Below are 18,257 nucleotides of genomic sequence, written 5' to 3' on the forward strand. Positions count from 1 at the left end.
TTGCACACACCTGGAGCTTGTCCTCTGCATATCCCAAGTTGCAAAGGGGCAATTATAGTAACTATTTGAACAGTACAGTGCTTGGGGATCATTTTGGGGTTGGTGTCCTGCACAAGGGGCTCTTCAACTCATGCCAAGAGGAACCCTATTCAAACCAAGAGGAAACTTCCAGTATAGGCTACTTCCAAGCTTGTATAGTAAGGTGTACTGAACACACTAATGCAGGGGTCTTCAACGTTTTCAGGCCAAGGACCCCTTAGTTGAGAAAGAGATGAAGCAGGGACCCCCACTACATATTGTATACAATTGTGTTGCAGATGTTCATAGATTTCATAGATAGATTCATAGACTTGTTTGACAGCACTGTCATCACATCAGTGAATGTTGGATTTGTGTTAATGTCAGACATTCTTACATCCACTTGAATGGAAAATATATATATTTTTATCTGTTTACCTGGAGGACCCCCTGTTGAAGACCCCCTGTTTCATCACCATAACTAAACTTGCATCACTGATGACTGATACCATAGCCATGGAAGCCTTTTGCTGTCAAGGGGTTGGGCCGGGGCATTGTTAGGTTCTAAGTCAGCACTTGCTCAAGAGAAAATGAGCATGAATGAATTATGAATCGAACGTCTTTGATGGCTCTCTGTGGAGAACAGTTGGTTGAGGTATGTTGTGTTATCAGTTAGCATACGGGGTCCTGACCTTCATGTCCACATCTAGCGTGAAACCAATTGGGAAACACTTGGCTGAATGAATCATTGTCTTTAGAACATTCAGAATAAATTGCCAGCCTTCAAGCAATCTTCTAATGCTGAACGACCTTTCTGAAACACTGTCTCTGTCTGTGTGTGGACATCCCCTCCTCAAGGCTCTGTAATTGCGTGTGTGTGTGTGTGAGGGAGAGAGAGAGAGAGAAAGTAATCTCGTGTTATCGCCTTTCCCTTAAAAATAATACATACAAATCAAAACCTCAGAATATACAGTAAATGTAGTTAATGCTGGGTGGGTATCCAAATCTGGTAATAAATATTCATGAACACTTTTCAGGTGTCAAGGCCCTGTGTTGTGACCTCTAGTTTTACGTAACATTATGGTATAGTCACTTACTGAGACAAGCTTGCCTTTTGACCACACAGGCACAACCACAACCTTATTTTAAATTAGCCTATTTATATTGGGTTATGTGCTGTTTTTACATGACATGCCCACAGCATACACTTACCCCAAGGCCTGTCCCGTTAGCCTGGCTTAGCCAGACTAAAGACAAGAGGCCTTTTTTCATATTTGTTGTACTGCAGATTTGTCTGGTTTCCAAGCGACTGTCCCCTGTAGTATCTTCTTTTAAATATACTGTGGACATCCCCTAGGTTTCACAATGAGCTAGGCTGTTATGGCTAATTCATGCTCTGCTGTACCACAGTGTCATTCAGAAAATAGCCAATCTATAAGCTCACAACATGTCGCATCCGCAACACACATTGTGAGCTTATAGATCTGCTATTTTTGGCAGGGGACACGCCGTCATGCGAGAAAGTATAAATCAGGTTGTTAGAAGTGTCACATTGTAGTGCACGTGGGACATGTCCTGGGCTTTATTTGGCCTGGCATACAACCACGTCACAAGACCTGTGTCCATATGACTAACTGCATGGCTCGCTATTGTCAGAGCAGTGAAAGGCGCCTCTGTTTGGGACAGTAAACTGAGCAAATTAGCTCTGATTGTTCTACCGGGAGTCAGGTGTGTGTGTGTGTGTGTGTGTGTGTGTGTGTGTGTGTGTGTGTGTGTGTGTGTGTGTGTGTGTGTGTGTGTGTGTGTGTGTGTGTGTGTGTGTGTGTGTGTGTGTGTGTGTGTGTGTGTGTGTGTGTGTGTGTGTGTGTGTGTGTGTGTGTGTGTGTGTGTGTGCAGCAAATAAGCTTAGCAGACTGTACGTTATATAATAGTTTATTGAGTCAGCGTGTTGTTGACCTTTCTTGAGTTCCCGTCTCTTCTCTGCCCTGACTTCCTGGTTAGGTCATTTTGGAACTGTGCCTCACAACTCTCACTGTGTTTGACTTATTGTAAAGACAGACTTTAAGGGGCAGTAGAGTGCACAAAGAGAGTCAAATAGATGGAAGTAGGGATGGGACGATATGGAAATTTCACATCACGATTATTGTGACAAGAGAAATCGCGATTTACGATATTATCGCGATAATCAAAATCCATTATCCTGGGGCGGAACATTTGCCAAAAAATAGCAGATCTACAAGCTCACAACGCGTCGCAATAAAGTCATTTGATAGAGTGAAAAAAAGACTGTATCAAGTATGTAGTACCTTTTACGAATTATAGAGGGTTTAAATGGTACCGGATATGCAGCTCGGCAAATAAAAGGTGAATTGATCCCAGTACATGACGGAGGACGATATCACGATGAATTAAATCTCCACGATACGAGTATCGTGAGATTTATTTATCACGATAAACGATAATATCGCGTATCGTCCCATCCCTAGATGGAAGTTGATGGATGTAAAAACAGGAACGGAGGCAGACTTGAAACCACAACAACCTCACTTAAAGGTGATACACCATGAAATTTCACTTTTCCTATTTTAAAACTTTTTTTGGGGTCCCACTAGCACCCTCACAAAGTCCCATTTCTGACCGTTGTGTCTTTCTCTGAGAAGGTGAAGGTTAAAAGTATCCCACGGGTTCTCAAAACAGGCTGTCCAGATTTGCTGCCGATTGTGACGTCATCTGCCGATTGTGACGTCATCACAAAAAAAAAACTTTTTCCAAAAACGATTTTTTTTTTCAAAAACATTTTAGGGGGGTGGTGCAGTTCAGGCCAAAGGTGGTACTGCAGCTGAAATGCTCTGAGAGCCATTCAAAAATGAGAGAGGCTCTCTATTCAGGAGTGTTAATTTAGCCTCAAACCTTTTGAAAAACGTTTTTGGGACATAAACAATATGACACAAATACTTTTTAAATGCATGGTGTATCACCTTTAATTTCAAACTTTTTATATGAGATGAGGAGATGAAACATTCGTATTGGTCATATTGTTAACAAGGAGGATGTTTGTGTGTGGTGTGCAGAAGTGCAGAAGCATGAACATTTTCATTTGTTCTGCAGTTGTCGTCTGTGTGTGTGCGCACACGTGCGTGCGTGCATGTCTCTTGTCCTTCCTTCCCTCTCAGCTCTAGTTGCTGACTGGAGCAGATGGACAGTGCATAACACTCTCTTTCTTTCTTTCTCTCTCTCTCTATCCTTACTGCTCACTGTCTCTGCTGTTAGGACTGGGGTTCGTTGTGGTGTTTGTCGAGATTCCTCCGGTCACTTGGATCTGCGTTACACCTCTCTGGGCTGGCACAGTGTCAATGGTTTAGTATCTCTTTTTATTATTATTTCTTAGCATCAGAACTGTAGAATCAGTGTTTGAATTTGCCATAAAGTCTTTACTCAGTTTATATCTTAATAATCTTCTAATTTAGTTTTCTATTAATCCCATTGTTCATTTATTTACTTGATTATAATGAAACAATATCCTATATTTATTTTCAAATTTTCAATTCATTTGCCTGTGTATATAGTATGTCTTGTCAGGGTTCCCCAATTAGTTTTCCCCAAGGGCCGAATTATGTCTAGGGTACCAAGCCGAGGGCCACAACATTGCAGGGGGCGACGGTGGCGTTCCCACTACTCCAGCGACAGTTCAGATATTGTTGTTGTCGGGTGAAAATCTTTCGTTTTGCATTTACGGTATCATTTTAAAAATGATTTAAACTAGTGAAAACAGCCGATCTACAAGCACACAACGCCTTTTGTGCGACGGCCTTGTATGAAGAAGCAGGGCTTTACTTTGCGAAAGAACGTACACATTTGGAGATAGGTTTCCACCCGACAATGATGATATACTAGTGTTGTTGCTGCTCTTATTCCACCATTATTACTGGGGTTGGTGGGGGCCAGACAGTAGCCCCCCGCGGGCCGCAAATGGCCCGCGGGCCGCCTATTGGGGAACCCTGCAGTATGTATTATTGTTTGTTTATCTATTTAGTATCCTGTCAGTGTGTTTATTCCAGTGTCTGTGCTGTGATTTCAGCTAGCGTTGCGGTGAAGAAGAGGAGTAATACGGTGGTACAGTTCTGCGTGGCGTGCGTGCGTGCCGGGAGGGGGTAAAGATCCGGTGAACCCGGAACCAGGATGGGAGAGGGCCAGTCGGTGCACCAGGAGGTGGTGGAGGAGACGACAGCGGAGGAGGACCAGGTGATGGCTACAATGAAGGAGGACGAGGAGAAGGAGGAGAAGGAGGAGGTGATGGTGGTAGAGGAGATGGAGGATGAAGTGATGGAGAGAGCAGACATGGATGAGACACTGGAGGAGGAGGAGGAGGAGGTGTTCACGACCATGGAGGAGGTGGAGGAGGAGACGACCGTGGTGGAGGCCTCCGTCACCGGTAGGGAGCTGTCCCTCTCTGTGTGTCTTGTTGTTGTGTCTCTGTCTTTTTGTTTCCGTTTGCTGGCAGACTGGGGATTAGAACACTCTTTTCTCTCTCTGCAAATGTGTCTCACTTTGTTTGATGTTGGCAATGTTATCAATCCTGGCCCGCAGGTCCTTAGTGTCCGTTTGCTGCCCTGATAAACAAAATAGACCATATCCTCATTGCGACCGTAGGTCGCAGTTTACTGTGAGAACCGGTACAGCTGGTCCGTATGTATACGTACTAGAGGATGACACAGGAGTGGATTTTCACTCCTGTCCCGTCCCACTCCCGCAGAAAAAATCCTGTCCCATCCCAATCCTGGGCCTGAGTAAAAAAATAAATCCTGTCCTGTCCCACTCCTGTACAATGACTCCTGGTCCCATCCCGCTCCTGGTTAAAATCACTCCCGTTCACATCCCGCTCCCGAAAAAAAATAAAAAATAAAATGGGATGATTCCCGCTCCTGCCCACTCATGATTTTCATTCCTGTCCTGTCCTGATCCTGGCATTAATACAAATTTGACTCCTGTCCTGTGGGAATCCCATGGGACCCACGGGAATTCCTGTCAAATGTCATCCTCTAATACGTACGCCTGAAACTGTGGTTCCCCTGACACATCACAGCGATGTCAGATACTCAGAGCAGGGATCTCCATATATGTGCATAAACAGGTGACATCACAGTGGTGTTTCTGGTTCAGACAGGGATCTCCATGTATGGCAATAAAAGGGATTACATGTTTTGATGTCATGTCTATGCCCATACATGGAGATCCCTGATGTCATCAATATTAAGCCCATATCTAACAGGACCTCATATCCATATATGGGGAACTGGTCCGATATACATCACTGGCCAGACGGCCAAGACATGGCGCGACCTCGTGCTGAGGCGTCTTACTAGTTTACTAAAGGTGGCGTGTGTGTGTGTGTGTGTGTGTGTGTGTGTGTGTGTGTGTGTGTGTGCGTGTGCGTGCGTGTGCGCGTGTGGTGCCACAGTTAGCGATGGGAATGCTGTTTTTGTCGGTGAGAGGAGGACGATACGTTCATGTAATGTGGAATGTGTTAGATGTTGGTGCGACGAGGTACTGGCAGGAGAACAGAGGTAATTGGAGGTGATGGCAGGAGGCAGAGCTGGCTAGACAAGGAGTCTGCCTGGCCGGCCATTAGGCTAATGATAATTACGAGGCGTTACTTCTTGACACTGGAGTCGTGTTGTGTTGTGTGCACGCAGCAAGCTTTCATGACTTGGACTGAAATATTGGGTTTATCTTTTCCTGCTAATTGTGAGCGATTGCGAGCCTGCTCTCTGCTTTTAAGAACAGATCTAAGGGAAGTGAAGACATGTGTGTGTGGTGTCATTGAGGAGCCAGGGCCAAGGAACTTTCAGTGGCGCGTTCCAGACCTTCTAACCCCACTTGGGCGCCATACTCATAAATAGAGCATACACACGTGTTAGAATAGTATTATTTTTATAAAGCACTTTTTTTTACATTGTTGTGTTCATATCCTATCTACTAAATTACTAACATTAGTCTATCCTTTGTTTAAAGTTCAATTTAAAAGATAAATGGACATACCACCACACAACAAAGTGGCACCATACAAATGTAATTTGCTCTGAACCTTCGAAGGGAGACATTCTGAGGCGAGCTCTCTGAATTTCCGAACAAAGAGAGCACCAGAGTCCAGTGCACTCGGCATGTAATGGAGGGTGCTATTCAAGTGGCCCATGCTACCTGTGAACTTAAGAGGGGCTCCTCAGTAGCCACAGCGTTTAAAACACAGACTAGTACAGTACACCCTGAGATGTTGCTGTATATCATGTATATTCAACAGGGGGTCTGGGACCCCTAAGGGGTCCTCAGAGTTACTACAGGGGGTCCTCCAAATCTTTAAGCGATAGAAACCTTTTTTTCTTCTCCTTTTTTATAATAACCACTTGAACCCTAGTGTCCATATTCGGAGAACTTTAGCCAAAAATAGCAGATCTAGATCTGCTGTTTTGATCGTAGATCTGCTATTTTCGGCAAAGAGCTTTGCTGTAGAGGGGAAAAAGAGCAGACTAAGTACAGAGTGAAAGGTCAAAAAATGTATTAAGTTTTGACAGTTCAAGTGGTTAAATATCTGAAAACACACATTGACATGAATCCAAAATACACTATAGATTGTGCTGTCAAACGATGATATGGAAACTATGAAAAAGATTGTGGGGGTCCCTGCTTCATCTCTCTCTCGACTAAGGGGTCCTTGGCCTGAAAACATTGAAGACCCCTGCTGTATATGGTTTTAAATGGGAGCATGGCATGTCTGAGCTGTCTCACACTTGGAGTTCTTACTATCGCTTGCTTGAAGTGCTGGCACTGCGCATATTGAAAATTGAAGCATCTTATATTAAGTCATTGGATAAGAGTATCATCTAAAAGTCTCATCTCAAATGTAAAAGCAGATAACCAGTCTTCTCTAATGGACAGTGTTTAAAGAATATTTTGTTGTATCTTGTTACAAGAAAATGTTGGCCAGAATTGGCTCGCCCAAAAAGTAGACACACACATGCTGGGAACATTAGATTAGATTTGGCTTTTACGAGCGAGAAAATCTCAAACACAACGAACCTCATTCTTGAATATTTTGTTGCGTGTAAACTGTTCAAATGTGAAGAGATGATCTATGAAAACGTAATGAACGTTTACACAGCACACTTTTAATGCGGATGTGCTAGATTTAAACGCTTAAACCCTATATACTTCATTGACCATGGTCCTCTAGTCGTCTGTAATTCATCCCGTTTTTTACAATTTAGGCATTAGCAGACGCTATCCCTCTGCACACCAAATCCTTTGGGAAAATAGACTATCTACAAGCTTCCAACGCTGTGCATGGCGAGTGAGCTTGTAGAATTGCTATTTTTTTGAAGCGGTGAAAGCCGCTTCCAAGAAGTGGCTTTGTCTGTCCCGTACCAGTTTTTTTGAGGATTCCCATAGATTCTCAAGGAGTGAGAATGTCTGTCCCGTACATGTCCCGTGCATGCAGAATTGAGGATTGGTCAAGCTTCACATGACAATTTGGCCCTCCAGACAAAATCATTCATTCATTCAGAATTCATAAAAGTATAGAACTAAAGCACATGGAAAGTATAGATCTAGAACACAGAATGTATAGATCTGGAACACTGATTTCAAAGCTCTAGTACACATAGAATAAAAATTCACCGCTTCACTTCGAACCGAGGTTTGATTTTTGGTTAATATGCGTCTATTTTCTGTAAATGTTCACCTTGACAAATAGCCTGCGATGCGTTTTGAGCTTGTAGATCTGCTATTTTTGCTTCTTTTGAATGAGATACTACAAAGTAGGACGTAGCAATATGCAATGTGGCCCTTTGGAGTGAAGGTGGAAATATAGTGGCCCTCGCCATCATCAAAGTTGCCCACCCCTGGCATACAGTCACAGTATAGTTGCCAAACAATCTCAAAACAATGTGCATTGAGGACGGATCGATACCACCAAATTGTGTTGCTCCTATAATAAACAACCCGTAGCTGTTCTAAACCTTTTCATTTGTAATGTATTGAGCACTCCTTCTGCGGTCAGTTGCTGTAAAAGCCACCTTAGGGTTTTTGATATGCAATGTCCTCATGCAGTAAACCCATACACTACATTAAGGTAACCTCCTCTGTAACCCGAATGCAACCAGACTCAACACTTCAGTGTTCATTTGGGTTGCATAGAGGAGCATGATGCCACTTTTAAATGTAGTCAGTATTGTCTGTATGCAAATATTGTGGGAGAAGGGGTGTAAATTAGAACCTAGAGCATCACAATCTTGCAGTACGTGCACACAACTGGTTGAGCCACCAGGGCACCTGAGCAAATAAGCGTTAAGTTGATTTGGAGTCCAGGAACAATGGCTGTAAAATCTTGATTTTTCTTTTTTTTTTACATGAACACACCCTGACTTTTTGTTTTCTAGATTAGTTTTTGTTTGTCCTCTGAATGTGTGATCTCAGCGGCTCCGTGTATAGACCGATTTCTCTGAGCGGCAACCATAACTGCGGTGTGTCACGCGGCACCGCAGCTACAAGGGCTCTGGAAAAAGGTCTATAGGGAAATGTACTTCCCCAAAAAGTGCTGACCTCTCAAATCATCTATATTTAGTAATAGAACAAATCTGAAGTTGGCGGAAGAGCACACAGCTGTAATTTCAATCTGTTACCAGTTGGGCCTCTTGGGTGAAGGCATAATCTGTTGATCAACAGCGCTAGCTTGCTACATGAGTCGTACCTGTGGCGTGTATCAAAACAGCATCCCGGTATCTGCAGTGGAAGCTTTTGATTGGCTGAACCGGAGTTAGGGAGCGCTCCGTTGTGTTCCCCTGGACCGCGCGGAGGTGACGAAATTCGGGGGGCTGAAGATTTACTATTCTGTCCATAACAGCACTTAGGTTGGTAACGGCGCTGAGTCGGCTCATGCGACCGTCGCAACGCTCTACTAAGCGATGTTTCATAACATATATAATCATAAACATTCTGTATTTATAAGGTCAAGTATTATACTTAATAATTGGGACTAATTAAGAACCATTTTCATAGTTATAATAGGCCTAGGCATTTTGGTTTGATAAGGTTGTGGGCAGAACAATTTGTCCTTGTTTGTTATTTGACTATTTTTACTTTAATTATAATTAAAGACACTTCATAGTGAATTAGTGATTATAATAAATAGCCTATGTCATGATTGTTAGATCAGATTGTGTTTATAATATAACGCCGGCGTCCCTTCATCATCTCCACCGAAAACAAGCGCTCCCCCCTTGTTCCAATGTCGCAACCGGGATGCTGTTTTGATTGTGGGGTCTAAGGTTAAATACTTCCTCATATTACTCCTTATCATTCCCATCTGCTTCTTTCAGAGTTTGCTGTCATTGTGAAGTAACTAGGACATCTGTAATCTCAGCAGATAAGATCAGCTTCAGAAAGAAAAGAGAGAGAGAAAACATTTCAGGTCTCGTTGACAGACAAATCAAATTAATCCAGGCTTCAGCGTGATGTCAAACACTAATGCCATGACTGAGAAATGAGCATCCCTACTGTAAGCCATTTAGAGCTAAACGCAAATCTTTGTCACTTTAGATTTGAAACACTTTAACCATTACTTTATGTTTTAACTATTAAAAAATAGCAGATATACAAGCTCACAGCGCGGCACCGAGTGCCGCGCTGCGAGCTTGTAGATCTGCTATTTTTGAAAAATCGAACATTTGTGCAAAACCTTTTGACCTGATTCTATAAATGTCCTTTGTCTAAATCAGTGGTTCTCAAACTTGTCAAGGACCCCCAAAATTACATGACATCTCAATATATGCTATTCCACGGACCACCCAGATGCAGATATTTGAGTTACAAATGTTCGCTTTTAAAAAAGATATATTCAAAGACTTGAGTTGAGACGAAAGTTTGAGAACCACTGATTTAGAAGAAGGATTTAGAAGATATTTATAGAATCGGGTCAAATATATTCAAAGACTTTCTTTTTTTTTTCTCTTTTTTTTTTACGATTTTTCAAAAATAGAAGATTTATGAGCTCGGGCTTGTAGATCTGCTATTTTTCAATAGCTAAAGCATTCAATTATTCTAGGCCTAAATGGGTTTTAATGACCATGATAAATAAGGGGTCATTAAGAGTTCCAGATGTATTGAATTGGTTTCCTGTGTGGTTAATACGTATCGGTACCGGTTCAGAGCAGTCAGGCTATTCTTCCTGCCTATCCGTTCTATTCTATGAGCCTTTGACTCTGCACCATCCATTTGACGGATTAATGAATCTAATTGGAGGGAATTTGATATAATGAAAGGTGCATGACTGCCTCATTGCCTTTGAAGTTTAACCCATTTAGAACGGGTACACATTTTGTGTATCATTATTTTATGCTTTAACTATCGAAAAATAGCAGATATACAAGCTCACAGCGCGGCACCGAGTGCCGCGCTGTGTCCGCCGCGGTGACCGCCGCTGTGACCGCCGCTGTGACCGCCGCGGTCAAAATTAGAATTTTGACCCGATTCTATAAGTGTCTTTTGAATCCTTCCAGGATTTTTTTGAAAAACCCTATGTTTCTATTTTCAGCAATCTGGCCAGCCATCGTCAAAGAAAAGGTCCCTTTCACTTAAATGGAGCTCAGTTAGTCTGTTCTTGAGAGACTACTATGTCAGTGGTTCTCAAACCTTTTCATGTGAAGGACCCCCAAAATGATATTTATTTGGCCACGGACCCCCATCTCAAAATATCTAGTTCCAGGGACCCCCCCAGAAGCAACATTTGAGTTACAGACGTCCGCTTTGAAAATACATATATTCAAAGATTTGCACACATTTTTCAAAAATAGCAGATCTACAAGCTGTGAGCTTGTATATCTGCTATTTTTCACTGGTTAAAGCAGTCAATATGTCTTGGCCTAAATGGGTTAAATAGGGACTGCTTGAGTGGGTGTGTGATGATAACAATAAATACCGGGACTCAACGGTAATGTGATATTCTGTGGAGAGAGATATTTTAAGCATAGCTCAGGAAAAGCTGTAGGTATTGACATAAAAAAAAAAGTTATTGATCCTGCTTTTGGGGACCGCCCCATGGTTCGAACTGCCGTTGGTGCGAAAAGGTTAAAATTCACCAGGTTAGCGTTCACCAGCGCTAGTTTTACTGAGGTTAGGGTTAAGGTTAGGTTTAGGCATAGCTTTACTGAGGTTAGGGTTAAGGTTAGGTTTAGGCATAGTTTTACTGAGGTTAGGGTTAAGGTTAGGTTTAGGCATAGTTTTACTGAGGTTAGGGTTACGGTTAGGTTTAGGCATAGTTTTACTGAGGTTAGGGTTAAGGTTAGGTTTAGGCATAGATTTACTGAGGTTAGGGTTAAGGTTAGGTTTAGGCATAGTTTTACTGAGGTTAGGGTTAAGGTTAGGTTTAGGCATAGTTTTACTAAGGTTAGGTTTAGGGTTAAGGTTTAGGTTTAGGTGGTCGGACCAAAGGGAGTTCGAACCAAGGACATGTTACCCTGCTTTTGCCAGCACTGTCTGCCTCTCAAATCCAAATAAAAGAAAGAGGCTGTCGTGGACTCTGTGGATTTTAGCTAAAGCCTGATGCATACAGAACAACGGACTAGGGAGGGGACGATATGACAATTTCATATCACTATTATTGTGACAAAAGAAATCGCGATTTACGATATCATCGCGATAATCAAAATCCATTATCCTGGGGAGGAATATTTCAAAAAAAATAGCAGATCTACAAGCTCACAACGTTGTGAGCTTGTAGATCGGCTATTTTTTGTCAAAGACATTTGAAAGAGAGTGGGAAAAAAAGACTGTATCAAGTCGTGAGTGTTTTTTTTTATCACGATAAATGATAAATATCGCGTATCGTCCCATCCCTACAACGGACATCAGTTTGGTTCGTCTTGTCCAAAACGACATTGAGACGTCATTCAGAGGGAGGGCGGGGGGTGGGATGAGAATTCTAACGTTGGGTGGTCGGTGTGTCCGAGATGTCGTGACTAGCGGAACTATAGTTCAGCGACTGTGATTTGTCAGACGTCGGTCAGACCACGTTCCGCATTGTTTCTGCTTTCATTCAGCCCGGCTTCAAGTTAATTCTGCCAGCAGTGAAAACATCTGTAGTTTGGAAGAGACACGAGCCAAGTTAACTTCCAGGAGGTACAAACACCCCTGAAAACTCTGTCTAGTAACCATTCTTAAACACAACCTGTCGCTAGGAAGGGCAAAACCTCCATACCTCCTTCATCCAGGTATTAATTTAACCATCTGTTCTGCCTGGCTGTGTCCTGGCTCTTAAGCCCTTTGCACACAGGACAGTTGCGTCTTTTTCGTTTGCTGCATGAATAAAACGCATTGGATTTGGTGTGCAATGCTGTGCGGAATCGGCGCTGCGGATCCCAAAAGGAGTCATAAAAGGAGTGATGAGTTTTTTACCGCATGCGACAAGACGCACGAATCGAACTGGGTTCGATAAAAAAAAAGCAAAAAAACGCACAGCCGTAGCCACTCGTCGCACGGCTAATTCGGATCCGGTGTGCATGAGGTCGTAGAGAATCATTGTTTTCTTTAAAAAAAATGAAATTGTCCGTTTTATCCGTGCGGATAAACACGCCTGTGTGCAAAGAGACCTTTATAGTTCAGTGCATAATGTCTTTTGTGTATGTTTATTTTTTTTCTTGGTGGTAGATTTAAACCTTGGAAAATACTAAAATTAGGCTGAAAACACAGTATTGATTAGACACGTTTTTATGAACACAATAAATGAGAATAGGGACTATCATGATGATGTTAATTAAGTTTTAAATACAAGCCTTTTACTTGGTATTGCTACTTTTACTTACGTGTAAACGTAGCCCCCACAGTTAGTACCAGCCATTAACCAGCGACAACAGCCCTGCTAATCGGGCTCAGCCCTATTAGCACGACTGGTTGTGCGTTGGACTGGCGAGTGGGAGTCCCGGGTTCAATCCCCGTTTCTACAATCTGGCCTGGATGAGGAGCGTGGTATCCTCGCGTGAGGGACAGGTCCACGTTGTGTTGCGGTGGTCCGCGGTGTGAAGTGTGAAGCGCGAGGGCGCGCTCCAAAGATCAGGTTGGTGATTGTAGCCCCCACAGTTAGTACCAGCCATGAACCAGCGACAACAGCCCTGCTAATCGGGCTCAGCCCTATTAGCACGACTGGTTGTGGGAGTCCCGGGTTCAATCCCCGCTTCCGGGTATCACTACATAAAGTAAGTATTTCCTCCACTCATGCCCAGGAAGAGAGACACTCCTGTCCTATGGGAAGGCACGTTTGGTTATGAAGTGTGTGTGTGTGTGTGTGTGTGTGTGTGTGTGTGTGTGTGTGTGTGTGTGTGTGTGTGTGTGTGTGTGTGTGTGTGTGTGTGTGTGTGTGTGTGTGTGTGTGTGTGTGTGTGTGTGTGTGTGTGTGTGTGTGTGTGTGTGTGTGTGTGTGTGTGTGTGTGTAGGTATTATTAATTAGGCGGGGAGCTTAGGGGATAACAAAACACTTTTGCTGGCTACACACAAAGTACACAACAAACGCACGCACGCAGTGTGATCGTATAATTAGCTGAAGGGGATTTATACTGTGTAACCACGCCCATTACTTCCTCTCTCAAAACAGCGGACGTGAAGCAAGATAAATGATCTCACACACGCACGCACGCACGCACACATACACACACACACACACACACACACAGGCTATGTGAGGACTGAGGAGGATGAGGCACAGAGCACCAATTTGGCTTGCTGACACGTGCACACATACTGTACATGCAACACGGCATGTGTGCATGTGCACATATAAAGTAAATGTATCTTGTCTAAAGACACTTTTAGTTCAACTTCTTGCCATGGAAGAGCTTAAAGTCATATAGGCTGTGTATATGAAACATACACCGTCCGGGTCTCTTTTGGAAAATGTCACTTCTGGAGTTAATTGGAGAAAGTCAAGAGGCATTGACCGAGCTGTTTCACAGTCTGTCTGTAACCATCAGTCTGTTGACTCGGGGACATGAAGCATACAGGAGCCATGTGTCGGACCTGCCAACAGGTTAGCTGTGTGTGTGTGTGTGTGTGTTGTGATGGACGGAAAAGTAACTGAGTGCTTTTACTCAAGGACTGTACTTAAAGGAGTAGTTCACCTCCAAAATGATTTTTTTTTCTAACGATTACTCATGCCATGGAGACTTGAGTTCAATAATATGTTTTTGTATTTGTCGCATTTATAAGACAAAAACTTTATTCTAGTAAATTTACCCCCATTGATTCCGGATGGGGACCCAAATGAATTTGGGTCCCCATCCGGAATCATTGGGGGTACATTTATTGTAATCAAATTACCGGTATTGTCTTAGGAATGCAACAAAAAACTAAAATTATTATTGAACTCAAGTCTCCATGGCGTGAGTAATCAATAAAAGAAAAGTCATTTTGGGGGTGAACTACTCCTTTAAGTGCAGTTTTGAGGTGTTTGTACTTTACTTGAGCGTTTCCGATTTCCAATACTTTTACTTCTACTACACTGCTTCTTCGATCCAAATATTGTACTTTTACTCCACTACTTTTACTTGAAAACTTTAGTCACTAGTTTTTTTGCAGATCTAAATTATAATATTATAAAACATACATTATCCACTTAAGCCTGATTTTATATGGTGGCTATTTGAAAATAGCCGATCTACAAGCTCACAACGCGCCGCATCGCGACGCGTTGTGAGCTTGTAGATCTGCTATTTTCAAACATTTTGTACTTTTACTTTTGGTGCTTTGAGTACATTTTGATGCCAAGTACATTTTGAATTCTGGAATTTTACTTGTAACAGAGTACTTCTACAATGCAGTATTGATACTTTTACTCAAGTAAAACATTTGAGTACTTTTTCCAAAACTGAAGGACAACTTCCAGTGTGTAATATTTTGTTGTTTTTCTGTTGACGGAAATGTGTGTGTGTGTGTGTGTGTGTGTGTGTGTGTGTGTGTGTGTGTGTGTGTGTGTGTGTGTGTGTGTGTGTGTGTGTGTGTGTGTGTGTGTGTGTGTGTGTGTGTGTGTGTGTGTGTGTGTGTGTGTGTGTGTGTGTGTGTGCGTGCGTGCGCACTGTCAAAGTCAAACCACTGTAAACCCTGTGCCACTATTTTGGTCATGGTCTTGGTTAGAGACCAAGTTCAGTTGTCACCTGTAATGATGATGCAATGTGTTGTAGATGGGCTATTTTTGAAAATGTTAACAATGTTCATCTTGTGGTGTATTATGTCATAACATCTGTCAAATGAGTGCGACACGACAGGATTTCCTACAGACACATTGTTACCCCCCCCCCCCCCCCCCCAACGTTATTTTGCTATTGCCAGAATGTATTTATTACATACAACAAATCAACTTTCCAAAAATAGCTGATCTACAAGCTCGGCTCATTGTGTCATTTTCTAAAAGAATATTGAATAGGGCTTAAAGGAGCTAAATAAAATATTTTATAAAGAAATAAGCTTCATATATGTGTTTCTATTCAAAAATGACCACAAAAAGCGTAAAATAATGATAAAATACTTATTTTGGCCATTGTCAGTTTTTTCTTTTTACCAAATATCAGTCAAAACATTGGTAATCTGTGGTCTAGGGCTCTTCCAAAATCTGGATTGACTTCAGAGTTCAGACCCAAAAACATGGCATCGGTTGGGTTATACTGAGAGGACAGTGGTAGCGATGCTAAATGGTCTGTTGGACAACGGAAAAGGTCATTTATGCTTTGTTGGACCATTCTGTCATTGGATAAAAATTTCCCATTTTCAAATACATCAAAATAATTCATAGGAATATCTCTTTACACATAAATAACATAAGTCGATAGTACAAATGTAAGTGATTGCTGCAACCAGATAAAATATAAAAAACGGCAGCATTAAAAACCATAAAAGATCTTTCTCGAGTGTCACGGCTTTAGAGAAGAAGCTGTTCTTTGGCCTGGTGGTTCTGGCCCTGATGCTATGGACACACCTGCCTTAAGGGAAAAAAAACAGGTGCAGGGTGGGTGGCATCCCCAATATGAGTTCTGTTCTACCAATTTCTTTTGACAAAAATCACGATACAGTAAGTTAATATGATGGCAGGGCAAGCACTAGTCTGCACAGATACTGTAGCAAGTCTTTGTACACTACAGAGTAACATTGTAACCTAACTGCCATGAATATTCTGGATGTACCCTTCTATTTAATCCTTTTGGCGATGTTGATGTTGTCATCTGCCTATTTGTCGATTTGGTCAAAAGAAATTGGTTGAACAGAACTCCTATTTTGGGACCATCGCTCCATTGTTTACAATGGTTTGTAATGCAGGCTGCCACCCCATGTGGTCATGTGATCCAAGATGGCCGCGATGTGAATGAGGTCTATGGATAACCAGCCCCTGTGCCCAGGCCCATTCTGAGAGACCTCTTTCAGATCATATAGGGTTAGAACTGCAATCCTTTTCAGGTGTGAAGCTGTTACCTACAACATGGACGTTCATTTTAATCGAGATATTTTGAGGTTCTGACGTCACACTATTGGCTGTCATGGGAACTAGTCTTCTCTAGTCCGCCTTATTGTTGCTGTGCAAACCAAGAATGTGGAGCATTGTTGCAGATTGACTCACCAACAGTCTGATTTGCTTAACTGAATGGTTGGGAGACAGACAGAGAGGGAGAGAAACAGACAGTCAAGATAGATAAACGGGCAGAAAAGCTGTCCCATGTCTGCCCACATGTGTTGTTGGTGTGGAGTGCTGGAAAATAGGAAATACCGTAAGGAAAACCAGGTCAACAGACAAGGTGAGTTGAGGAGGTGTGTGTGTGTGTGTGTGCGTGCGTGTGTGCGCGCGTGTGTGTGTGTGTGTACGGAGTACTAACTTGTCAGTGCTATCACACATTGTTTTGGATATGCACGCACACACATTCACATGAATGTGAACTGCGTACTAGCCACGTGTGCACCACAGCATGCATGCATGTTCTTCTACACCAGGGGTCTTCAACAGGGCGTCCGGGACCCCTAGGGGGTCCTCAGAGTTGCTACAGGGGGTCCTCCAAATCTTTGTGTGATAGAAACCTTTTTTTCCTTTTTTTTATATGAACTACTTGAACCCTATAGTGTCTATATTCAGAGAACTTTAGCCAAAAATATCAGATCTACAAGCTCACAACGCCTCACGCTGCGAGGATTGTAGATCGGCTATTTTCAGCAAAAAGCTTTGGTGTTGAGGGGAAAGAGCAGACAAAGTACAGAGTGAAAGGTCAAGTTTATTAAGTATTGATGGTTCAAGTGGTTAAATATCTAACAAGAATTGACACAGTCAATATAAAATCTGGTGGATTGGTGTGTTGAAGTTAGTGTAAAAAAAGTTTGAAAAAAATTTTTTTTGAAAAAAAAAAAAAGTTTGAAAAAAAAATGTAGAAAAAAAAAAAGTTTAGGTCCAAAAATGTGTTAAAAAATCGACCTGATGGTGGCGCTATATGGGACAGATCCATGTCGATGAGATAAGTGTAGACATACTGTGTAGCGATTTGTGTGATTTTAGGGCAAAAACTGTAGGAGCAGTATTCAAAAATGTGTTTTAAAAAATTTGGCGGGGGTCCCTGGAGCTGCGGGGGTCCCTGGAAGGGTGGAGGTTGTGGATTGGCAGACAAGGATTGTGTGTGGAAAATTTCACATGGATAGGGGCAAAAAAGTGTGATGTGACGTGACAGACAGACTGACGGACAGACAGACAGGCGGTGGAGGTTTTCATAGTAACTGCGACCTGACGGTCGCAATTATAATCATTAGTATTGTTTATTTTAATTATTATTATTAAGGAACTCTAGAAATCTCAGTTGGAACTGTTACCCCAGTGACCCGATGCTGGATAAGCGGTTGAAGATGGATGGATGGATTATTTTAGAGTAAGCTACTTTATTTACCATTATTGTGTGCTCCACCTCATGGGGAGCAATCTTCAATTCAATCTTCAATTCAAAGAAGCTTTATTGGCATGAGAACACAAACGTTTACACAGTGGTGGAAAAAGTACCTACATCTATACTATAATTTTGCGAATGTCTGAGTGAGTGAGTGTCTGTCTGAAAGAGCGTTTCTCCTCAGTGGCTGGCGCAATTGATCTGAAATCGCATCACCATCAGCATATGAACACACCTGACATAACTGTGAAGCCCGTTTGTCACTTTCACAAATCGTATGCTGTATATTAGCAT

The 18,257-nt window shown here is 42.3% G+C and overlaps 1 protein-coding gene across 1 annotated transcript in view; it reads left to right on the forward strand.

Annotated features, from left to right (window-relative positions):
- Window positions 1–4,338: 4,338 nt before the first annotated feature.
- LOC308279954 (guanine nucleotide exchange factor DBS-like) overlaps window positions 4,339–18,257 on the forward strand; it is a gene marked incomplete at its 3' end in the record, with an annotated part of 116,638 nt that continues 102,719 nt past the window's right edge. The window contains exon 1 of the mRNA XM_080720178.1: window positions 4,339–4,450. Within this exon, the coding sequence (XP_080576304.1) occupies window positions 4,342–4,450 (109 nt within the window). The 5' untranslated portion in view covers window positions 4,339–4,341. The remainder of the gene's footprint in view (window positions 4,451–18,257) is intronic.

This window comes from Nannobrachium achirus (genome assembly GCF_963921795.1).
Source record: "Nannobrachium achirus genome assembly, chromosome: 24".
Lineage (NCBI taxonomy): Eukaryota > Metazoa > Chordata > Actinopteri > Myctophiformes > Myctophidae > Nannobrachium > Nannobrachium achirus.